Genomic DNA, 18,108 nt, shown 5'->3' with positions numbered 1-18,108 from the left:
TACACATTCATATCTATATCCCATGCAATCCATCTGTAAAACATCATTGGGACTTCCTGTACCTTCAGACATTTTTGCCCCCCCCCCCCCCCCCATATAAATGACCTCTTTCCACACATTCCTCGATGCTCTCAGAACGTTTACTTTCTCACCTACCCTATGACTTACTTCCACTTCCAGTCCCCCCCCCCCCCCTCCTCCTGGGTGTATAAAACACTTATTTTTCAAAAGAAAATTTCTATTTAAATTTATCCCAACTAACCAGTCTCTCTGCCCTGCTAAACTCAATAACATTGATTTAATCCATATTTACTCGCAACTTTCTGCTTTCACACACTCCCACACTCAGACATGAACTACAGTTTGTCTTTCACATCTGCCACAAGTGCAATCATGTGTACATTTATTGAAACCACAGCCCCCCAGTCCATAATCAGGCTTCACAATTAAATGATAATTATAATCCATGGATTTCCCCCAGCTGCTTCATATACCTTGGTTCAGTCCACTGAAAGCACATAGTCCTCTGAATACCACTTTCTTGGCACTCTCTGCTTCTTCATTGACATCTTAAACAGTGTCTCAGGGTGTCTGTCTGTTGTATATGCACACATCTTCAGCACATAAGATGAAATCTCATCAGGACCATGAGCTTTATTATTTTGTAAATGTTTTCTAGTTATCTCAACATTTCCCAAAACCTCTTCACTATCCCTTCTCATAAGTGATGGGTGCTATAGTGCCTTCCACTGTGAAAACACTTTAAGCTTGTTAGTCAGTTTTTCACAAATCCTTACATCATCCTCAACTGTTTTACCCTCAGAAACCCTTACTTTGATTACCTGCTCCTTCATTGACAATCTACTGATGAATTTATGGAAAAGTTTTGCATTTTTACCTGCTTTATCCACAATATTCCTTTTTAGGTGTTGCCCATGCACCTCTCTTTTCTCTTTCATCAGCAACTTTACTTTGTCATCCCTTCACTCACCACCCTTTCTTACATGCTCACCTCCCTATTATACACTTTTCTCACATGCCAAGACTGCTTTCCTAAATGTCTCCCATTCTTCACCCACTCCAATGGTTTTGTTTCCTCTCACCTTTTTCTGTAATACATTCAGTCTTTCCTGGTATTTCTTAACACAAATATCTTTTCCAAGCCCACTTGCTTTCACCACCACTGCACCCATATCATTTCTTATTTTCTGAAGCCTCTATGAATTTTCATCCTTGCCTCCTCCAGATAAATGTCAGACATCTCACCAGCTACCCTCTTAGTGCATTAACATCCATGAGTCACTATTTCTTATGCTTGTTGATTAGTGTAATCCAGTACTGTCTACTGACTGTTTTACTTTGCTACATTTTACTAAAGTGTGTTCCTCTGTTTAAACCAGGTATGCCTTGTCACCAGTCCATTCTCTACATACAAATCCACTTGCTGTTCACTATTTCCATTTATTGTACTAAATACCCCATACCCCCACAATTTTAACTTCAACTTACCCACTTTGTCTTTTAAATCACCCATCACTTATACCTGGTCCCTTCCATGAAAACTGTTGACACACTCTCTCAGCTGTTCCCGAAACACTCACCTCTCTTCACCATCCCTCTTGTAGCCAGGTGTATAAGCATGATTAGTCAACCATCTCATGTAATCCACTTTTGTTTTTCCCACTTCAGTTTGGAGCTTGCTTCCTTACAGTTTTTCACACATTCCCACAACTCCTGCTTCAGCAGAGGTGCTATTCCATTCTTATCTCTTACCTCACGCTGACCTCAGACTTTATCCTCAAACAAACCATTTCATCCCCCTTACCCTTGAGGTTTGCTGTGCTCAGAGCCAGAACATCCGTTTCTTTCCTCAAACATGATACCTATCTCTCATTTCTTCTCATCTTGTTTACATCCATACACCCCAGCTTGAGTGTTTGTGGAGGATGAGCATTCCTTGCTTAGCTCCTTCTGTTCCATCTTTTGAAATTGAAAATACTGGGATGGGAGAGTGTCCATCCCCCACACTTGCCCCTCTTAGTATCCTACAAAACGTAGGAAATATGTAGGTGCATATTAATGTAGTAAAGTTTTACTTAAGGTTTTAGTGAGCTTCTTAGATGACGGAATGTTCCACCAGCGACTCTGCCATCTGTATGACATATCCTTCCTTACAATATATATTCACATTTCACAATACAGTTTATTAATTAATTATACTTAATCTCCATCTTCTGTGTTAGTGAGGTAGCGCAAGGAAACAGATGAAAGAATGGCCCAACCCACCCACATACTCATAAACACCCACACACACATATACATACCTATAGATTTCAACGTATACTTATACATACACAGACATATACATATATACACATGTACATATTCATACTTGCTGCCTTCATCCATTCCCATCACCACCCTGCCATACATGGAATAGCATCCACCCGCCCGTGAGGTAGCGCTAGGAAAATACACAAAAGGCCACATTCGTTCACACTCAGTCTCTAGCTGTCATGTATAATGCATTGAAACACCTCCATTTCTACATCCAGGCCCCTATCTTCCTGGGGATAGGGGAGAAAGCATACTTTCCACACATTTCCTGCGTGTCATAGAAGGCGACGAAAGGGGACGGGAGTGGGGGGGCTAGAAACCCTCCCCTCCTTGTATTTTAACTTTTAACGATAGTTGCATTATAATTTTTCAGTTTCCTATCATAATATGCTCCATTATTTATATATATTGATTTTTTTTTTTTCTTTTAAACTATTCGCCATTTCCCGCGTTAGCGAGGTAGCGTTAAGAACAGAGGACTGGGCCTTTTTTGGAATATCCTCACCTGGCCCCCCTCTGCTCCTTCTTTTGGGAAATTAAAAAAAAAAAAAACAAGAGGGGAGGATTTCCAGCCCCCCGCCGCTCCCTCCCCTTTTAGTTGCCTTCTACGATGAAAGGGGACAGGAGTGGGGGGGGCTAGAAACCCTCCCCTCCTTGTATTTTAACTTTTAACGATAGTTGCATTATAATTTTTCAGTTTCCTATCATAATATGCTCCATATATATTGATATGCACTATTTTTATAGATTTCTACTTATTATATATTTTATTGTACTTGATCACCATTTACCACATCAGTGAGATGGCACCAGGAAACACGGAGAACGACCCATCCACTCATATACACATATACATACAAAAATTCCCATCCATGTACATATACTTACACATATACATATCATCATTCCACATATATATACACACATAGACAGACATATATATACACATGTACATATTCATACTTGCTTGCCTTTAATCCATTCCTGGCACCACCCCACTCCACAGGAAACATCATTGCTACACACACTTAAGCGAGGTAGCAGCAGGAAAACAAACAAAAATGGCCACATTTGTTCACACTCAGTCTTGTGTAATGCACTGAAACCACAGCTACCTATCCACATCCAGGCCCCACAGACCTTTCTATTGTTTACCCCAGACGTTGTACATCCCCTGGTTCAGTCCAGTGACAGCACATCGATCTCATTCCATTTCACTCTATTCCTTGCACACATCTCACCCTTCTATATCTTAAGGCCCCGATCACCCAAAATCTTTTTCGCTCGGCTTCATCCCTTCCTCCAGTTTGGTCTCCCACTTCTCCTTGTTCCCTCCACCTCTGACACATATGTCCTCTTTGTTAACCTTTCTTCACTCAATCTCTCCATATATCCAAACCATTTCAACACACCCTCTTCTGCTTTCACAGTCACTTTCTTACATTCACCCTTTGTACAATCCTGTATATAACCCATGTCTCGCAACCATATGATATTGTTGGAACTACCATTCCTTCAGACATGCCCATTTTTACCCTGAGATAACTTTCTTTCCACACATTCTTCATCGTTCTCATAACCTTTGCTCCTTCCCCCACCCTATGACTCGCTTCCACTTCCATGGTTCTATTCTTTGCTATGTCCACTCCTAGATATCTTAAACACTTCACTTCCACCAATTTTACATCATTCAAACTTACATTCCATTACATTCCAATTAACTTGTGCCTCAACCATGGTAAACCCAATGACCTTGCTCTTATTAACATTTGCTCTCAGCTTTCTCCTTTCACACACTTTTCCAAACTCACTCACCAACTTCTGCAATTTCTCACTTGAATCCACCACCAGCGCTGTATCATTTGTGTGAGAAATATTAAGAAAAACAGATGGATTTGTACATGGCATTTCAGGATCTGGAGAAGGCATATGATAGGGTTGATAGAGATGCTTTGTGGAAGATCTTAAAAGTATACAGTGTGAGAGGTAAACTGCTAGAAGCAGTGCAAAGTTTTTACCAAGGATGTAAGGCATGTGTATGAGTTGGAAGAGAGAAGAGTGACTGGTTCCCAGTGAAGGTCAGTCTGCCTCAGGCGTGTGTGATGTCTCCATGGTTGTTTAATTTGTTTATGGATGGGGTGGTTAGGGAGGTAAATACTAGTTTTGGACAAAGGGGCGACTATGCAGACTTTTGAGGATGAGAAGGCCTGGGAAGTGAGCCAGTTGTTTTTTGCCGATTGTATAGATTTATATACATTATTTACATCCTCTGTTGCCTTGGAAGTGCAAAAATGATGTACTACCTTTGGCATTTTGTTGGCCACTGACCAGCATAGTTGAAAAAGATTTGGGCATAGGTTGTGGGAACATTGTCTGATTGGCCATATATTGTATCCAGACTCTCTGTTTCCTTATTTACCATGCCTGGCACACTAAAAGTCCACTGCCAGGGATACATAATACCCTGTACAGCACAGTAGTAGTCAGTGGATTAATGCACATGTATGTGTGTTATAAATGCATGCCTATGTTATTCATATTGTTGGTGTTAACTCCTCCAGCATGAGGTTAAACTGTTGGTGAAACGTCACCTTTGACGAGATGGTACCATCATGTTGGAATTTAAATGCCTGTGTTGATTATGTAAGAAATGACAGTCAGAAAGATGTGTGATAGTAAGTGCAGTTTAATTGAGGGGGCTGATCAGGGTACATGCAGGGGGTCCCTGTTCTTAAGATGGATTATTTTTAAGTTGGGAAACATAAAGAAGTGCATAAAGTTAGTTTTGATAATGATAATGATAGTACTTTATTTGACTTTGTATTCCAAAGTAACTGCAGTTAATAGAACATCATACTAAACAACACAAATAAAAAAGATGCTCATTTTAAATAGTTCTGCAGTTTGGAGCTAATGAGTAATTGATTGTATGTTAGACTAGGTATAAAATATTGTTTTTTAGCTCATTCATAAGTGCGGGCGTTTGTAGGTTGGACATTCATAAGTTAGGAACCCCATGTAAGCTGAAATGGTTTGGGTATGTGGAGAGGAAGAGAGGAAAAATTGACAAAGGTAATCTGTATATCAGATATGGAGGGAGTAAGGGGAATGAGGAAACAGTAGAAGATGGAAGGATGGACTGGAGGACTTGGGATACCAAGGTCAGAACATTCAGGAGCGAGAGCAGTGTGCTTTGGCTATGGATAGAATGAATTGGATCAGTATGGTGAGGTTGGGGCCATTATCGATGTACTGTCACTGGTCAGAACTTAGACACATGAATTATTCAAAATAAACAATGGAATAGTTTATTGGCTTGGCTTTGGTCTTGGTATATTTTACATGAAGCTAGAGATGGTTGGATGCCAATGAGGCCTTTGTAATTAATTACCTCTTTGTACTGTATGGGAAGGACATTTTACCCTTGTACCCTATCTCTTGAACATTCTCTGCTTTCATACATCATCTTGAATTTATGTATGGTGTCTGCATTAACCATGCCCTCAGTCATTCTGTTCCAATCATCCACCTTTCTTGTGCTACAAAAGTACATTTAATGTTATGTCCTCTGGTTACTATATATCCTTACATCTCTCAAAGAACTGTTCACTGTCCAATTCATTTATCTGCTGTAAAATTCAAGGTTTTGATCAGATCACCCCTCACTCTTCTCTCTTCCAAGTTGGCAAGTTTAGAGTCTTTAGCTTTTTAGTCTTACTCCCACACCAACTCCTTTGATCATACACTATCCTTGTAAACTTCCTGTTTTGCATTTTTTCCACATGCCCAAACCACCTCAGAGTATTATGTTTCATCCACAATCATTCCCTTTGCATTCCTTGCCATACTTAAACTATCAAACCTTCCCCCTTTTCTTTTTTCTTTACATCTAGTCACACCAATGCTCCTCTCAAATTGCTCATTTCCACAGTCTGGATTCTTGACTTCTGTGACTCATCCAATGTCCATGTTTCAGCTGCATGTCCGGTCGGGAGGACTTTGCTGTTCCTTAATCCTTTCTTTACTTCCATACGTACAGCTCTACCTTTCTTTATTCTATTAAGGGATCCAACAAATCTTCTAGCCAGCACTGTTCTTTCCCTTATCTCTCTTTCCATCTCACCTAGATACTTATATTCTCTCACCTCTTCCATTCCATCTTCCCCCTAATCTCTAACACAGTTTAGTACATTTTCTTACTCTGTAGGGCTTTGCAAAATCTATATTTTCACTCCCTTTCCTTTCAAACATCATTACTTTTACTCGCATTTTCCTTCAATCACCCTACATGTAGACACATCATAAAACACATTTACAATCTTATGTAACTCTTCTTCACTCTCAACAAAGGACACAGTATTATCCACAGATAGGCTTGCCATTATCACCATACCTTACCATCACATTTCATCTCTGCTGCCCCTTTCCCTAATTTTTGTTTCATCACTCCATCATAACTATGTTAAAAGCCACGATGACATCACTCAGCCCTGCCTCACACCCACATGTCTACTGAAACTTTTGCGTAACTCTCCATCCAGTCTTACACATGCATTTGTTCCTCTTTAGAAGGCTTTCACACCATCCAGCATTTGTCCCCCATCACATGTATCATTAACACATCTATAAAGCATTCCGCTTGAGTCTGTCATACAGTTTCTCCAGATCCATAGAGGCTGCATACAGCTTCTTACGTTTTGCAAGATACATTACCACTGTTATTCTCGCCACAAAAATCTAATCCACACATCCCCTACCTTTTCTGAAATTCCCTTGTTGTTCACTTGTTCTGCATTCAGTTACTTACATCACTCCATCGATCAGCACTCTTGCATGCACTTTTTGTGATATACTTAACAGACTAATTCCCCCTATACATTCTACATACATCCTTTGATTCCATTTCTGAATTTCTTAATTAGTTCCCCAAAATGGACAATAACAAAATATATCTTGATTGCATATAGATATGTTTTATCCAGGGAGTATTTGAATACTCAGTGGTTTGTGTTGACTCATGTTGTAACTATTGGGCCATCTATCTTTGTTTTCAGTTGCCTTTTTATATACTAGTTCCAAAGCACATTTGTTCATCTCCCTATGTCAACCACTGATGCTGTTTACTGGATGGATATTCTTTGTGTATAATACTTTAAAGATTTTGGTATGTTGAGGTTGGCACTAATGAACATTTGATTCGAATGAGGTTTTCCATATCCTGGCTTTTACCAAAATCCCAAGGATTGGGGTTATCAGACTTAAATCCAAATGATATAGCAATCAGGGGACCCTGCACACAGCACTTTGTCCACTTACTTGCACACAGTAGGCTTACTTGAATGTAGATTGTCAAAAAGCTTGATTATCTGCATGCAGTCCTTCGAGCTCTTCTCTGCACCAGTACCAGTGAGTTAATGTGTTCCTGGTGCTACTCACTAAAACAGGAAAGGCATTTTGTTATGAAAATGCTTTGATGTGATTTCCAGTTTGGAAAGTGAAGATTAGCAAATATGAAGGAGAATGGATTTGTAAATGTAGTGACCAATATGATAACCATTAGCATAGGAAAGAAATTATAGTAAGTGAATGCTAAAACTTATGATTAAAGGTGATTATTAGGGACACTTAGACAGGGAAAAGTATTTCATTCTGATGCCAGTGTGATTATGTGAAGATGCATGTTTACTTGGCATGTCTGAAATATTTTCAATAGACTGCTGTGATGTTTGGTGTTGTAGATAATTAGATTGATGAGAAAATTAAAAGTGTCTCACCTTGTGATGAGTGTATTGCATATGATATACGTACTTATGTTACTTGTCTTGACTAATGATTTCTTTTTGATACTTCTGTTGTTAAGGATGCCCATTTTGCTCACATTTATATCATTCTCAGTTTTTTCTTTTTATCTGATGATAGATACAAGTTTTTATTAGCTTTTAATAAAAGTTATTTAAATAATTTCAGGACAATGAACTGATGGCATATCAGATTGGCTTTGACCTGTATGAGAGTGCTACTCAGGACTTGCTCTCCCATGTGCGTCAGGGTCTGCGAACCACTGCCCCAGTACCTGCTCTCTTAAAGGATGTTGATGCTCTCACCAGTACTACTACATCCACATCAGTAGCACCAGCAGCTGGAACAAATAGTGGCAGCACAGAAGAGGAAGAGAAAACTGTGGCAACAGGAGCAGAGGAAGAAGGCGATACACACATGAGTGAAGAGAAAACGCTTGATGACTTGGTATTATGGACTACATTATTGTACTCCTGTACCCCTGTATTGTTTGAACTTAATCACTTCTCTTTTGCTGAAGCATAGCTTGCTTAGAAATCATATAGTGTTTTTCACTCCTTTTCCAAATTCTTGACAGTCTTGCAAACCTTATGTCTCTCTCAGTACTATGCATCCTGAACTTTCCCTCTACTTTTACCAGTTTCTTTGTTAATCTTCCTCTCAATTTTGGTGTGTATGTCTGAGATTCAGCCACATTATGCTTTCTTCCATTTACTTCCCATTAAATGTGACCCCTTTTTCTAATTCTTTGACTTCAGTAAATCCAAAAGGATCCATGGAAATGCTGCTGTTTTTACTTAGACTTCTTATTGTAAAGTCTGGAATCATCTGATACCCTTTGTATTAGGACTGCTGTCTCATCCAAGCTAAGTCATCAGTTCCATGCCTGCACTTATACATATGATTTTTACCACACCTGTTCACTTTTTTCTTTCTGTTTTTAAAATGCCTTTGATGAAATGACCTGGCATTTTGTAATTTGAGGATGACATAAGTATCTGGGAATGAACATGGGTAAGGATGGGTGGTGGTGGGAGCTTAAGTTAAAAGTTGTCTTGCAAGGGAGAAAGATTGGAGATGCATTGTGAGTTCTGGTGAATGAAAATTGTTAAAGTTTAGAGTTTGTAAGAAGCTTTCATGTACTTGTCCTAACTTTGATGTGTGGTTATGCTGAAATGGTTTAGTTATAAGAAGGGGATTGGTGAAAAAAGGCTAACAGATAGAATATGTGAGTAAAAAGGGAGGAAGGGAGAGGGGGAGACCTCGGTGGATATGGAGTGATGTTGTTAAGAAGACTTTGGTATCATGGTTGAAACATTTAGGAGGGTGATAATTGTGTATTAGATAGAAAGAACTGGAACACTGTGGTAAATGTGGGAAGGCAGATTGCTGTTATGTGTGAATCCAGTGCATGTGAAGTAGTCAAAGTGAGGATGACTGTAGGCGGGTAGATTAAGTCTTTAGGGTTTGTACCCACACAGCCTGAGCTTAGCCAAGGCTGTTCAGTGAGGTGATTGGTTGACCAAGGTGTTGGAACCCATAGCACACAGGACCACATAGCCCCCAAAGCCTTGGTTTGTTACACTTTATAGGTACATTTCCAGTGCACTGTTACTTCTTTACTGTGCATTCCTTGGTGTTTCTGATAGGTGTTGAAGTCTTGAACCCTGGATGTTTTTATTTTTTACATTGGATTTCAGAGGTAGTATTTTAGTCTTCATGCGTGTCATGCCCGTAGAATGTTATTTCCAAACATATTTGGGGAACTACGCCTAGGATTTTCCAGGTATAGAAGATATGTGTCTTCTATCTGCACATCAGGGAGTATAGTATCTGGTACAGTACATTATACATAACAGGAAGGGACTGGATGTATGCAAATAAGCCCATTGTTTTTATGTCTCTAAAGCAACATGTGTCAGGCTGCTTCTTCCTATAATTTGCGTGTGAAGACTAGCTACATAGCAAATCCGTGGAATTGTCTTCCTTCTTTCTTTTTCATAAAATTGTTAACTGTCAAATACAAAATAATTAATTCTAGGTATTTATTTTTTTCACATTAGACTGATCTCGAGAAGACTCATCAAAACCGTGTGGAAAAACTTGCCAGGATCCTCAGTGGTGAGATGACAATTGAGCAGCATCTTCAGTTTCTCATTGCCAACAACCATACTGATATGTTGATATTACGACATAGTAAAGAAGCAGTTCGAGCATCAGTTTGTCACACAGCAACAGTTATAGCCAATGCTTATATGCACTGTGGCACCACTTCTGATCAGTTTCTTCGGTGAGTCATTTTCTTTTATGTGCACTAGTCACACTCTTCCTAGTAATATTTTTCTCATCAGTGAAGTTGATAGATTTTTTCATTTGTGTTTAGGATTCTAATGATGGATAGAAAATGAAGTTGCCAGAGAACAGAAGTAGGTTTTGCTTTCCAAATGATTTAAAAATTCACTTATTCTCGTGGTATTCATAATGCAGTCTCACCTTACAGTCTGGTTGCAACTCATATGGATTTTGTTGATTGCTTCCCCTCTTTTATCTGTAATTTCTTATCAAATTGCTGCCATAAGGGCAATTATCTCTTAACAATCAGGTGGTTTATTACTTGTGGAGTGCCATTGGTGATTTGACATGGCTGTTATCTTCGTGGCTATTATCAGTGACCTTTACAGAATTACACCTATGAGCTACATTAATTGATGACATTACTTGGTAAGACATGATGTTTTGAGAATAAATTTGAATGGGGAGGAAATGCATTGCTATTAGTACTTAGGAGTGGACATGGCAGTGGATGGAACAGGTGGGCTTAAGTGAGTTGGAAGTGGGGACTAAGGTCATATGTGCATTATGGAGCTTGTAGAAGGAAAGGTCACTGTCTGTAAGGGAAATGATGGATGGCTTGATTGTACATCTCCAGGACCCCATTTATGGGGCCCTTGCAGGATCAAGGTTGTGCTCCTCTCAAGAACAGAGAAATGCTAGACTTTTTTTGAAGCGAGAGATTCATTCCTCAAAAAGTCTGTACTCCCATTTATATACATTGACGAAAAGTAAATGTAGAGAGGATGTGCATGTCAGAAGTAGAGGAAGTAAGTAGGAGGATGGGGAACCAGGAGGGAGCTGGTGTAGGCTTTGGGATATTAGGGCCTTAACATCCAGGAGAGCAAAAGGCAAGCATTTGTAGGATGAATTAGATCTCTGCAGTATATGGGGGCAGTATAATGTCAAGTGAGTTGAACTAGTGTATATGAAATAGTTAAGATAAACCTTATGCAGGAGGTGTTCTTTAGGGCATATCTGTAGATAGTAGGCTCTGATGTCAGTGAGTTATAGATGATAGCAAGAGAAAATAAGTGTACTAATGAGGCCATTGTCTGTTCTGATGCTCCCTTTCTAAGGCAGAGAGATAAAAAGATTGCTGTCACTAGTGTCTCTAGAGTTGTTCCAAACTTAATTCCAATTTCCTATAGATTCTCTGTGAAAATAGGGGAAAGAAGGCAGTTAGTCTTGTCCACAAATGTTGACTGTATTAGAGTACAAGGAGTGTATGATAAATTATCAGTAGATTGAACTCGACATGTTGATTCGGAAATAAGAAAGGTTATTGTGAAATAATCATCTTTCCTTGAGTGTACCTCCACTTCTCCCTGATCATTACCCTCACAAGACCCACAGAATGGTCAGAGTCTCCAAAGAATCCTGCAGTATGCTGCTATAGCTTCTGTATTAAACTAGGAGAGAATCATAATGATACTGGTGAACCAAGTGACTTGGATTTCCACTTTAACAAAATGAACTGGAACAAAAATTATCTGTTTGCAAACAAGTTACTGATATTTTTAAAGATGATAACATAAGCACCAGCAGAACAGCGTTCTATGAAGAACTAAAAGGAATAGCTAAAGTTTCAGAATCATTCAAAAATAAAGGGTAAGGGGGGCCAGAATTAAGATGGTGTCCAAAAAAGACAGCAGTGGATGATTCAAAGAGTAGATTGGGAAAAGGAAAATAAAAATAACTAAGGAAAGAAAATAGGAACTGAATTAGAAAAATCTTGAATGCAGAGACAATGAAATTGCTTAGAAGAGAACAAATAATAGATGAGAAAATAGATAGTTCCATGCAAAAGAGTTCAGAATTTTTTCTTGTTCATTAATAAAGGAGAGGACAAAACGGCTGAGATTGGTCCCATCAGATTAGGAGAAGAATATGATGGTGATTTGAGAGAATATTCTCAGTAGTATTAGACTGATAAAGTCAGTATTCTGTACAAGAAATATGTATTTTATTAATGATGAGATATGTAATTAATTTGTTGATAATAGTATCATAGGTGTTAATTTGAATGAAAATGACAAAGATAGGAATAGATAAACCTGAAGAAAACTCAGATCTTGGACTGGATTGAATACAGTACTAGTTGATACAGAAAAAATAGTAAACCAATGATGAATAGAGTACTTGTTATATAAAAAATGAAGTTATGAAATCATTAATGATATTACAAGGAACCTTGCTGACAGCAGTATAGCTGGAATCCAGAATAAGGTATTTATGTCACTAGAACTCATAGGAGGATCAGAGCCTCTCCTAAAATAGTACAGGCTTACAAATCTCTTGCTTAATGTAATGAAAGTCTTCAAAAGAGTCACCGCGAAAAATATATGGAAACTTCCAGTTAGAGATAACTGTATAATAACAATAAAACTGCTGCCAGAATACAAGAACAAGCATTGATGCAAAGAGCAGCAATGGATGGCAAGTTGATTAACAACACAAACTGTAAGCTAGGAAAGTGGATCAAGTAATTTAAAAAAAAAATCAAACTAGTAGCTAATAGAACTATATCTGAGGAAGAGCTTGCTCTTTCAGATGTACCACAGGGAACTGTATTAGGTCGAATCAGTAGTGTGTGTGTTCTTGTAATTATGTGTGACAACATTGATGAAATCAGAAGACATTAAAAATCAGAGAAAAATTAGGTAAACTGGTGATATACAGATGTTTCAAAAGGAATTTGATGGAATTTAGTAAAGGAAGGTTTGAACATTTTAGCTATGGGGAGATTACGCATTTACAAAATACAGAGGGCCAACTGGAAATGATATTGGCAGGATTCGAAGAATGCAAGACCTGGAAGTAGTCACAAATGAAAAGCTGCAATTTGAAGACCACATATATGAAACTAAGAGCAAAGCAAGTAATGAATGGAGTAATAATGAGAATATTCGCAATGAGAGAAAATTTATAATGAAAATGTTGGGTGCTTACTTGTACCAAGTAAATGAACAGAAAGTGATTAATGCTTGAGAAGTGCAAAAACATTTCACATGGAATTTTGAGGCATGGATCACAAGGACTGTATGAAAAGCTGAGAGTACTGGATCAGTGTAGCCTTGAGAGAAGAAGAGAAAGTTATGTGATAAGGATGACAGCAAGTAAAGGGAGTGTATTCAGACTAAAAACATCACCAAGAAAAAACTATGAAATTTACAAGAATGCCTTGAAATGAATATTTTTCTTTTTCATACCTACATGCTATTTCCTACTTAGCAAGTCAGTGACTGAAATAGAGAAAGAATTGCCTCATTAGCTTACATCACTGTCTAGTTGTCATGTGTACTGCATTGAAACTAGAGCCAACCTTCTACCCACAGCCTAGTCCTACAGACCAATCTGAAGATTTTTTCAAACTTGATTGCTGTTCCTGCATTAGCAAGATAGTGCCCAGAACAAATGAAGAAAGGCCACATCTGTTCACATCCATTCTCTAGCTGAGTAATGTACTGAAACCACCACTAATATCCACAACCATACCTCACAAACCTTTCGTTTACCATGGATGCTTCACATGCCTTGGTTCCGTCCATTGACAGAACTTTGACCCCACTATACCACATCGTTCCAGTTCACACTATCCCATGCTTGCCTTTCACCTTCTTGCATGCAGAGGCCCTGATTGCTCAAAATCTTTTTCATTCCATCCTCCCATCTCCAGTTTGATATTCTTGTTCTTGTGGGTTCTCCCCACTCTGACACATATATCATCTTTGTTAACCTTTCTTCACTTATTCTCTACACATGTTTTAGATATCTGGGAGTGGACGTAGCAGCAAATGGAAACATGGAAGTGGTAGTGAGTCACAGGGTAGTGGAGGGTTCAGAGGGGAGCAATGAAGAATGTGTGGAAGGAGAGAATGTTATCTCAGAGAACAAAAATGGGTATGTTTGAAGGATTAGTAGTTCCAACAATATTATATGGTTACATGGCATGGGCTATAGATAGGGTTGTATGGAAGAATGTGGATGTGTTGGAAATGAAATGTTTGAGGACTGTTTGTGGTGTGATGTTTGATTGAGTAAGTAATGAAAGGGTAAAAGAGATGTGTGGGAATAAATAAGAGTGTGGTTGAGAGAGCAGAAAAGGGTGTGTTGAAATGGTTTGGACATATGGAGAGAATGAGTGAGGAACTGTTGACAAAGAGGATATATGTGTCAGAGATGAAGGGAACAAGGAGAAGTGGGAGACCAAATTGGAGGTGGAAGGATGTATTGAAAAAGACTTTGAGCGATTGGGGCCTGAACATACAGGAAGGTGAAAAGGATGCAAGGAATAGAGTGAATTGGAACGATGTAGTATACCGGGGTTGACTTGCTGTCAGTGGATTGAACCAGAGCATGCAGAATGTCTAGGGTAAACCATGGAAAGGTCTGTGGGGCCTGGATGTGGATAGCGAGTCCATGGTTTCAGTGCATTACACATGACAGCTAGAGACTGTTGTGAACAATTGTGGCCTTTTTTGTCTGTTTACCTGGCACTACCTCGTTGAAGCAGGGGGTAGCATTGCGGTTTCCCGTGGGGCAGGGTGTCAGCAGAAATGGATGAAGGCAAGCAAGTATGAATAATATATTAATTATTATATTATTTTGCTTTGTTGCTGTCTCCCGCGTTAGCGAGGTAGCACAAGGAAACAGACGAAAAAATGGCCCAACCCACCCACATACACATGTATATACATACACGTCCACACACACAAATATACATACCTATACATCTCAACGTATACATATATATATACACACACAGACTTTTCTTTTTCTTTCAAACTGTTCGCCATTTCCCGCGTTAGCGAGGTAGCGTTAAGAACAGAGGACTGGGCCTTTGAGGGAATATCCTCACCTGGCCCCCTTCTCTGTTCCCTCTTTTGGGAAAGAAAAAAAAATATATACAGATGTACATAATTCATACTGTCTGCCTTTATTCATTCCCATCGCCACCTCGCCACACATGAAATAACAACCCCCTCCCCCCTCATGTGTGCGAGGTAGTGCTAGGAAAAGACAACAAAGGCCCCGTTCGTTCACACTCAGTCTCTAGCTGTCATGTAATAATGCACTGAAACCACAGCTCCCTTTCCAAATCCAGGCCCCACAGAACTTTCCATGGTTTACCCCAGACGCTTCGCATGCCCTGGTTCAATCCATTGACAGCACGTCGACCCCGGTATACCACATCGTTCCAATTCACTCTATTCCTGGCACACTTTTCACCCTCCTGCATGTTCAGGCCTCGATTACTCAAAATCTTTTTCACTCCATCTTTCCACCTCCAATTTGGTCTCCCACTTCTCCTTGTTCCCTCCACCTCTGACACATATATCCTCTTGGTCAATCTTTCCTCACTCTTTCTCTCCATGTTACCAAACCATTTCAAAACACCCTCTTCTGCTCTTTCAACCACACTCTTTTTATTACCACACATCTCTCTTACCCTTACATTACTTACTCGATCAAACCACCTCACACCACATATTGTCCTCAAACATCTCATTTCCAGCACATCCACCCTCCTGTGCACAACTCTATCCATAGCCCATGCCTCGCAACCATACAACATTTTTGGAACCACTATTCCTTCAAACATACCCATTTTTGCTTTCCGAGATAATGTTCTCGAGTTCCACACATTCTTCAAGGCTCCCAGAATTTTTGCCCCCTCCCCCACCCTATGATTCACTTCCGCTTCCATGGTTCCATCCGCTGCCAAATCCACTCCCAGATATCTAAAACACTTCACTTCCTCCAGTTTTTCTCCATTTAATTTTACCTCCCAATTTACTTGTCCCTCAACCTTACTGAACCTAATAACCTTTGTCTTATTCACATGTACTCACAGCTTTCTTCTTTCACACACTTTCCCAAACTCAGTCAACAGCTTCTGCAGCTTCTCACCTGAATCACGACCAGCCCTGTATCATCAGCGAACAACAGCTGACTCACTTCCCAAGCCTTCTCATCAACAACAGACTACATACTTGCCCCTCTCTCTAAAACTCTTGCATTCACATCCCTAACTACCCCATCCATAAACAAATTAAACAACCATGGAGACATGTATGTATGTACATATGTATGTGGGTAGGTTGGGCCATTCTTTAGTCTGTTTCCTTGTGCTACCTCGCTAACGTAGTAGACAGCGATTAAGTATAATAAGAAGAAAAGTATTAAATATGTATATATAGTGGATGGGCCATTCTTCACCTGTTTCCTGGCTCTACCTCACTGATGTGGGAAACAGCGATCAAGTATTATAGATATATTGAATAAATGTCTAAACCATTTCAGCACACTTGATCAAACCACTTCACAGCAACATCGTCCTCAAACATTTCATTTCCTACATATCCATCCCACCACCCCACTCCTTCACATTACCTTATCTAAAGATACCAAACAAAATTATTCAGCTGTCCAGTAAGAAAGGTGGAGAGAATTTTCAATTGTGTGCCAAGTGAAATGAAAAATAAGAGGGAATTCAGAAGCCTGTTAGAATAGGCTGGATAAATGGTTAAGAATAGAAGATGAACGCAAATTTGACCGTTCTGCATTTTCCTTGGCAACAGAGAACACTATTATGGTTGAACAAACTATATATGGGGTGAGCACTCTGTGTTATCTCTGCATGATAGCATAATCTCATTATGGTTAGATAGGTTATTCTCTTTCCTTATCTCATATCTTAACCATTATTGAACTTAATATTCCTTCTTTCAGAGATAATTTAGAGTGGTTGTCTCGAGCAACAAACTGGGCCAAGATGACTGCCACAGCTTCACTAGGAGTAATCCACCGAGGTCATGAAAAGGAGGCGCTCACATTAATGCAAGCCTACTTGCCGAAGGAATCCAATAGTCCAGGATATGCTGAAAGTGGTTCTCTCTATGCCCTGGGACTTATTCATGCAAATCATGGTGCTAATATCATTGAATACCTTCTCAATCAAACAAAGGATGCTACCAGTGATGTGAGTTAAGACTTCTCAGAATATTTTGATAGATTTTGATTCAGGATGTGTACTATATTTTAACTTCAGATTAATTGTAGTCATTATTTTGATGTATTAATCCTTTTTGTGTGGGACCCAAGTTTCATCCACATAAATTTTCCACATTGGGGGCCAAGAAATCCCCAGGACTGGGGTTAATTAATAAGGACAAAAACTTTTCAGTCTTTTCACATTCTAGGAAGGTTTTGAAAAAGTTAAAGGACAAAAAGCAACCAAAATAACTTCTTTATGTGCAATAAGGATGTTGAAAATTCACACACCATCCAGACTGAGATGATGGCATGTTCCCATTTGCCCTGTTGGCTGATCTTTGTTAACTTTTCATTCTCCCTCCTCTGCCAACTATGCCCTTCTTCAAGTTGACTACTAATTTGTTTGTCCCTTTTATTCTTTTTACAGTCTTCCTTAAACATTGCAAACATCCTTAAAAATATGCAATAAATACCAAAGAAAAATTTGGTAGATATTTCACCATGCTCAATAGTAAATCACTAATATGTAGAATAGGGGAGAAAGGATACTTTTCACGCATTCCTCGCATGTCGTGCAAGGCGACTAAAGGGGACGGGAGCAGGGGGCTAGAAACCCTTTCTTCCTTGTATTTTAACTTTCCA

The 18,108-nt window shown here is 39.2% G+C and overlaps 1 protein-coding gene across 1 annotated transcript in view; it reads left to right on the top strand.

Moving 5' to 3' along the window:
* Nucleotides 1-18,108, top strand: part of Rpn2 (Regulatory particle non-ATPase 2) — a 39,903-nt gene that overhangs the window by 11,300 nt on the left and 10,495 nt on the right. Inside the window, exons 6-8 of the mRNA XM_071656915.1 lie at nt 8,305-8,583; nt 10,200-10,426; nt 17,203-17,452. Coding sequence (XP_071513016.1) covers nt 8,305-8,583; nt 10,200-10,426; nt 17,203-17,452 — 756 coding nt within the window. The remainder of the gene's footprint in view (nt 1-8,304; nt 8,584-10,199; nt 10,427-17,202; nt 17,453-18,108) is intronic.

Source organism: Panulirus ornatus, chromosome 4, assembly GCF_036320965.1.
Source record: "Panulirus ornatus isolate Po-2019 chromosome 4, ASM3632096v1, whole genome shotgun sequence".
NCBI classification, from domain to species: domain Eukaryota; kingdom Metazoa; phylum Arthropoda; class Malacostraca; order Decapoda; family Palinuridae; genus Panulirus; species Panulirus ornatus.
The sequence above is the reverse complement of the archived record's forward strand: the minus strand, read 5'-3'. Positions and strand labels throughout refer to the sequence as shown.